The sequence below is a fragment of the Phymastichus coffea genome, unplaced genomic scaffold (assembly GCF_024137745.1).
Source record: "Phymastichus coffea isolate CEN01 unplaced genomic scaffold, Cenicafe_Pcof_1.1 PCOF00258, whole genome shotgun sequence".
NCBI classification, from domain to species: Eukaryota; Metazoa; Arthropoda; class Insecta; order Hymenoptera; family Eulophidae; genus Phymastichus; species Phymastichus coffea.
The window spans coordinates 83,479-90,495 of record NW_026707069.1 but is presented as its reverse complement, the minus strand read 5'-3'; the positions used below and the strand labels follow the sequence as shown (position 1 = coordinate 90,495).

At 44.6% G+C, this 7,017-nt stretch overlaps 1 protein-coding gene across 4 annotated transcripts in view; it reads left to right on the top strand.

Annotated features, from left to right (window-relative positions):
* The first annotated feature begins 763 nt into the window (after positions 1 to 763).
* The window catches only part of LOC131674580 (basement membrane-specific heparan sulfate proteoglycan core protein-like), a 35,094-nt gene continuing 28,840 nt past the window's right edge, over positions 764 to 7,017 (top strand). For all 4 annotated transcript variants that reach the window (XM_058953326.1, XM_058953324.1, XM_058953327.1 and 1 more), the window contains exons 1-4: positions 764 to 896; positions 965 to 1,130; positions 1,199 to 1,359; positions 1,553 to 1,669. In XM_058953326.1, the coding sequence (XP_058809309.1) occupies positions 982 to 1,130; positions 1,199 to 1,359; positions 1,553 to 1,669 (427 nt within the window). In that variant the 5' untranslated portion in view covers positions 764 to 896; positions 965 to 981. The remainder of the gene's footprint in view (positions 897 to 964; positions 1,131 to 1,198; positions 1,360 to 1,552; positions 1,670 to 7,017) is intronic.

Genomic DNA, 7,017 nt, shown 5'->3' with positions numbered 1-7,017 from the left:
CGACCTGGTATTCGATCACGACAGCAAATCGAGCGTCGACAGTCCCGCGGAGCAGCGTCACGAATCGCTGTTCGGTAGGATCTGGCAGTGGCTCAGCAGTGAAGCGGATTTCTTGACGCCATTGAAATTGGGTACTTAATTATGCAAACCTTGTCTTCTTTTCGTTTAATGCTTAATTCAATTTGTGGCTTTCATAACGCGATTTCAAAAGTTTTCCACGAAAGCGACGACAGTTGAGCGAGTTTTCTATATTTCAGAGGATTCTCGCAAGCCGCTGGAATCGAATTCGTTGACGAGCTCTAATAGTCGTCAAAAACGGCAAGCCAAGGAAGACAATGAAGTTATCAATGATGAATATAAATCTCGAAGTAATCAATATAACGTAAGTTAATTAAATACTTGAAATAATATCAATAGACCGCTTTAATTTGATTAGCATTCACTGTATAATAAATATAGAGTCTCCGAACCGAAGTTTTGAGATATTCAAATTCGTTCATGTTACAGTTTAAAGTTGTTTAAAAGATATAAAATAGAATTTATTTCAGTTCTTGCTATTATAATCTGCTATCGCTCGTTATAATTTCAATAATTATTTGTTTGCACGTATATATAGGAATATTCGTCGGTACAGCCAAAACTATCGAGCAAATATAACCAAGGTGACGATGAAGATGACGTGGGTTCCGGAGAATCCGAAGTAGATAGAGACGTGGAAGGTAGTGCAAACAATAATGACTTTCATACGACAGTGTCAGCGATTACCACGACGCCGACCACCACCACTACTACTACGACTACGACTACTACGATTACTACTACCAGTACTACCACTACTCATGGAAGTCAAGGAATTGAAACGAACCTTGGTGATGGAAATGAGTTTGATGAGAAAAGTGAGAATAATATATCGGTTTTCTTTGAAATTCATTGGAAGTTGCTTTAATCGATAACTGTTTTTCAGATGTTTATAGGATATCCATGACTATTAACGAGCCGTACAGAGCAGAATTCGATAGGCGAGACGATGACAAGTTCAAAAAGTTTGCTGAGAATCTCACAAGAACCGTCGAAGACATTTTACACCAGCATTTGCGCAGAGATCACCACGTTACTTTCGTCAAAATGGAGTGAGTCTTCTAGAACTTATAAACTTGCAAAAATAAATCTGAACGATCGTCTATGTTTTTTCTTATAGGAACGCTCCAGATCCATTCGAATCTCGCGTTAACTTGGATATCTCCACGATCAGCAGTGAATCTGACGTTCGAGACGAACTTGAAACCCATATTAACAAATATTATTCTTTGGGCAAGTTTACAGTCAATCCTTCTACCTTCCGACTCCGCGCCGTTATAGGTAGGCTAATATTTCTAATGAGTTATGCTAACTTATATTGAGCATTTTACGTTTCCATTACTGTTACGTCGTTTGTTACAAATATTGTCCCGTATAATGAACCGTTTTAGACTAATATATAACAAAACGTAACGTCTGTGAATAAGTTGGAATTTTTAAAATCTATTTCTTACGTTTTATATTTCAATTTTAGCGTGTCAATCAGGAGAAATTTCTTGTGATGTTTCGAGATGTATTTTACAATCACAACGATGTGATTTCAAGTCAGACTGCGAAGATGGTAGCGACGAAGCTGGTTGCAGATATCCGAGTGAGTTTATTTCTATATTGTTAAGTTTTCTGATTAAATAATACCTAAAGTACGAATGGTAAATTGTGATGATTATTATTAAATTATAAATTTGCAAGCTCTGCAAGAATTATCATGCAAAAGTCAAATGTTTTACATTCACTGAGAATATGAGCCTTCACGTCATGCATATTGAAATTCATTATTAAATAAAAAAGAATTATTTCTAATTGAGCATTTAGTGAAATGAACAGTATATTCCGTATCTATGCACGAATATTGATTTTGTCTTCGCGTACGGGGTATCTTACAAAATTAGAATAAGTTATGTATTATTAAAAGAAATGGTGTTAATTGATTTACAAATTCTACTTACCTCCTCTCGATGTCGCAGATCTGTGGTCGGTAAAGATGTTGAGCTTCGGACGATAAACGAAAGATCGATTTTTTTTAAGATACCGCAGAGTTCGCGGTTGCCGATTATGGTCCTTACATTTTATAGAAACATAATTTTATTGTTAAATAAATAAATGATTGCGGTTAAAGGGATATTTCCAACTAATATATTTATCTGATATTCAAGCATTACTGACATTGATAAGAAATTCTCGATGAAAATCATGAATCATTTTGAAATTGGATTTAATACAGGCATAATTGAATTTTAAATTTGATCGAATATGCACGGAAATAGTATCGGGTGAAAATGAAAAAGGTCGAATAGTTGAGCAGTGACCACGCAGTGATAAACGAAACTATAATTTTTCGCGTTCCTTTTCTTCATTAAATATCACTTTGAAAACCAATACGCTTCGTATGTTTCAATCAACAGTTTCTAAACGCATACGCATACTGAAAACTTGTATTGAAACAATGGAAAACTTGATTGAAACTGTTATGCGCGCAAAGACGCGCGCGGCGCGCTTTTATCGGAAATGCAAATATTGAAGTACGCACTGTAAATCAATATAAATGCATCGCGAAGTATGTGCTGTACGAGCTTTTGAGTAGTTTATGGGACACTTAAGTATTTTTTTCCTTTTTTTCTCGAAAGATTCAAAGTGAAAATTGCTCAACGTGCTTGCGCGAGTGGATAGTTGTTAAATCTAGAATAGTTCTGTTTATAGCTTCTATTTCCAGAAATGCTCGCAGCGAGCGCGCGCGCGCGCGTGTCGCCCGCGGAGGCCGAAAAGGCCAAAGCTGCCAAGCCCGTCACGTGTTTCACTTTCATTAGGACTAATTAATACAAATCTTTCGGATAAGCGATGCTCTTTGAGCTTATAATAAATCACGAATAGCCGCATGCTAACCACGTCAGCTAAAAATATTCAAAGGAGCGGGAAAGAAAAAAAAAAACGATCGGATGGCTTGCGAGTCGAGCGGGAGAGGCTTGATGATTAGTCGATCTCAACACGTTAAATAAGGTCAGCAGCTGGCGAAGCTGTCGGTTGCCGTGGCTGCGTCGCCGGCTGTGCATTAGAATGCCGTACTGATGAATATTCAAAAAATGTCGAGGGCTTTTTGCTCGTGGTCTTGTTCTCATCCGCGAGCTCGCTCGCGCGCGCAAAAGACGTTGCTGCAGTCTCTCTTTTTTTACTCCTCTCCTTTTTATATGCCAAGCAGATCGATCGCGCGATGCACATTATGGACCTCTCGTGTGCATGTACTTCTCGCCGCAGCGTATATACTTCCGACAAATTGAAAAAGAGGCTGAAGAAAAGCCAAAAAAAAAAATAAAAATTCTCGATCACTCTCCTAAGGTCGTTCAACTTCTTTTTTCGTCCGATGGATTTCGTCCTGCGCGAATCCACTACAGCGCCTCTTTCGGTCTTTCTTTTTCCTGTCGCTTGCCAATTTCCAGCGTCACGCAGCAGTGACAACTGCTTAAAAAAACCAGGAAGCTAATACTTATGAACCCGTTGTGTGCACGACTCGCGCGATCGATAAGACGTTGAGCTTTTCCGCGACATCCGTGCTTGGCTAATTAATATCCCAAATGCTTAATGGGCCATTCGTTTCCTCCCTCCCCCCTCTTTTTTAGACTTCTAGCTCACTTTGCCTGCTCCCTCGTCGTTTGCATTATTCAATTTCCGCAAGGCGAAAGCTTACCTTTCGCGAGTATTGCCGAGCGATAAGAGGTTTGGTTACGAATCAAGAGTTACGCTTCGAGGAAAACATACAATCCCAGCGTAGCCGCGCCGGCAATTTCAAGAGCATGTGCCTACAACCGGGCTATAAAAGTTGAAGTGATACACGTACACATTCATTGAAGCACGCGCCTCGCTCCGCGAGTGGGCCATAGAAGATTGCAATGAAATACCGTCATGCGATGATGATGGGGATTCCCGCGGTTCAGTTTGGACTGCTTCTCTTCAATTTATATCTCTTACGACGCGTTACTTGAAGGCTTCGTTCGACCAGCTTTCAACAAGCTCGTAACTTTTAATTCCACGCGATTGGGAAAATGATGCGTGCGCGTTAATAAAAAAAAAAAAAAAAAAAAAAAAGTAAAAAAAATGATACGTTCCAAGGCGTGCGCGCCTGCGCTGTACGCGCGCGTACGAATTTCACTGGGATTGAAAAGCGGTACAGTCAGCGTAACGCAGAGCGCAGCCAGCACGTGCGGAGTCGCATTCCTGTGCCGCGCAGCGCGGAGCTTCGAGAGACACTCGACGCGCGCGTCTCTCGAAAGGCAGTCGGGGAGCGGGTTGCGCGCGTCCGCGTACACAATCGAGTCACGAAATTCGCGTCGAACGCGCCGCGCGGTAATCGTGTCCGAGGGTGGCAGAGTCGCTGTCCGTCGATCGCGGAGAGATGGGGGGCGCGACGTCAGGGGAGCAGCAGCAGCGCGACGACGAAACGCGCGATCGCGAGTCCGGGGCGCCGCGTAATAACGCTTTTGCGGGCGGGCGCAGCGATATTTAGAACTTGCCGGCGCGCAATGACACTGCGGCGGGGCGAGGAAAAGACCAGATTGCTGGGCGTTACCGACTCTACGTCGCGCACTTAGCATCCCTTTGCCTCTCTCTAATTTACCCCCCGTTGCTGCTGCTGCTGCTGCTGCTGATGCGATATCCGACTTTTTGCAATTTACCGCTCTCCGAGCTTCCGTTCCAAATCTCTTTTCAGTCGTTGCGTCGCGCGGACAATCTCGATTGCTCGTGTAGTTTTTTCGTTGTCTATTGTGGTGCTTTCGGTGAGCGAGTCGGAGGGAAATCGAGCGGTAAGATTTATCGTAAGTTTTAATTGGGTATGCGTAGCCTGCACAATACTCTCGTCGGAAAGTTATGATTGAAAATTATTGCGGACGTTATCGCATCTCCCTTCTTCCATCTTCTCTGTAATGCCGTGCGACGAGCCACGCACAGCTGCAGATCCGCGACTTTTTGCCGTACGTTCGTTCGTTCCCGACGCAGTTTTTACTTCGCGTCGATGACAAACGTTGCGCAGCACTCTGTGCCGTGCTGCTTTAAATAAGTCGCAACAGCGTTGTCAAATTAATATTGAAGCTTCGCGCGCTAGATGCGAATCAATAATGCAAAGCCGAGCGCTTTCGTCGAACCGAGAATCGGCGTGGCTCCGCGCCGGTCAACCGCGACTGCAGCTTGCCGCCGTGGCGTAATAATAGAAGCCGACGAGGACACAATCCGTCCGAGTACGTTGCGCAGGGCGTGAGCGTCCGAGTGCCGCGCTTAGGACTGGTCAAATGCACGTCGCGTCTAATAATAGTCGACGAGCGCGGCAACGCGTGCAGTCCAGCCGGCAAGGCGCGATAAGCGCGACTCGTAAAGGGAAAAGCACGAGGGGGCCCCGCGCGCGCGACACGAAAGCCTCGGCTGATTAGCCGCGCCGTGGAAATTCTCGGCCGCGGCGCGTTCTTCGCTCTACGCGGGCGGACAGAGCGTCGATTCGGCTCGCGCGCGCGGCTCGGACTGCCCCGGCAAATCGGAAAAGTTTTAAATAAAGTAAGTTTTTTGAAGCGTGCCCTTTGCATTCGCCGACGCGCCAAGCGAAAACTCATTGTCGACCCGACACGTCTCACGCACCCACTCTTCTCCGCCGCGCCGTTCTATTTATTTATTCAGCTCTCTCACTCCCTCCCTGCCTCCCTCCCTCCTTGTGCCGCGCCTCTCCATGCTAATCGTGTCTCTTTCGCTCTTGCTTGCGCTGTACGATCACCTTCGACGCTTCTCCTGGTGACGACGCTTGTCGTGACAACTGTCGATGGCGGCGTCACCATTCATGACAGTCGTGTAACTTTCGTTTTATGAACACTGATTGATCGCTCTGCCTTTTGGGAAAAGACCAGCTTCTCCTGACCACTTTGACACGTTGATGTGTTTCTAGAAAAACAGGTTTTCGAAATCTCCCGTCGAAAATGCAAGTGTATCGTTGATTTGTCGCGTCCGTACCGTGAAAACAACAAGCCATTCGGCCTGCTTCTGTCGTTCTCCAACAGCTCGACGACGTACAAATCGGAATTTAATAATCGACAAAGGAACTGAATGAGACGCGAAGGCGTTTTCTAAATTAGAGTTTCCTTGTCGACCGATTAATCTGTATTGCCCGTCCATTCGAGACCAACGTAGTTTCTCGGCTCGTCGCTCGTAGATCAATTGCATGGACTTTTTATGCCGTACAGTTGTCATACGTTAATTATTGGAAATTCTACGCGCTCGCCAATAATCGGAAGCAGCCATGGAGATAACATATCCCGATTTAATATACATAGAGATATATAGGAGTAAGAAATTCTTAGTTTGAAGACGGATGACAGATCTGGTGAAATTTCTATAATACCAACGTCTATTTTCAGAAATGAAAGCGATGCAAGCGTGAATATTTCATTTTATGTTTGAGTACAAACTATCTCGCGCGCCAAAATGCCGAGTTCACTTTGGGAAAAATCCCACTTGTCAAGTCCGATCAGCAACGATCCAATGCTTATAAAGCTGCTCGGCTCTAACTGCACGCTTTCCTTCGCTGATGCATTCATTGGACAGTTGAATTGTTCATCGCTGCATGTAGCGAAAAATAAATTTGCAGACTCAGTTTTGCTAATGAGAGCGAGCGAGAGACATTATTTGCGATCGCGTTTCCCAAAGCTAATGCCCGGTGGGAGCGACCTCTGTCAAAATAGTTGGCTGTTTTGGGGTCACTTGGAAAGAAAAAAAAAAATCCAACCGGACGACGACAAGAAGCGATCTGCAAGCGAATCCTAGCAACAGTTCCATCGACCGGAATAACGATTCGACAGATCGCCCTTGTGCCAGTTCGCACGATCGAAACTGGACCGAACAATAAAGAGCGATCGCGAAAGCGGAGTGCGAGGGGGCTCGCGGAGCGTCTTCATAATCTGAATGCGCGCG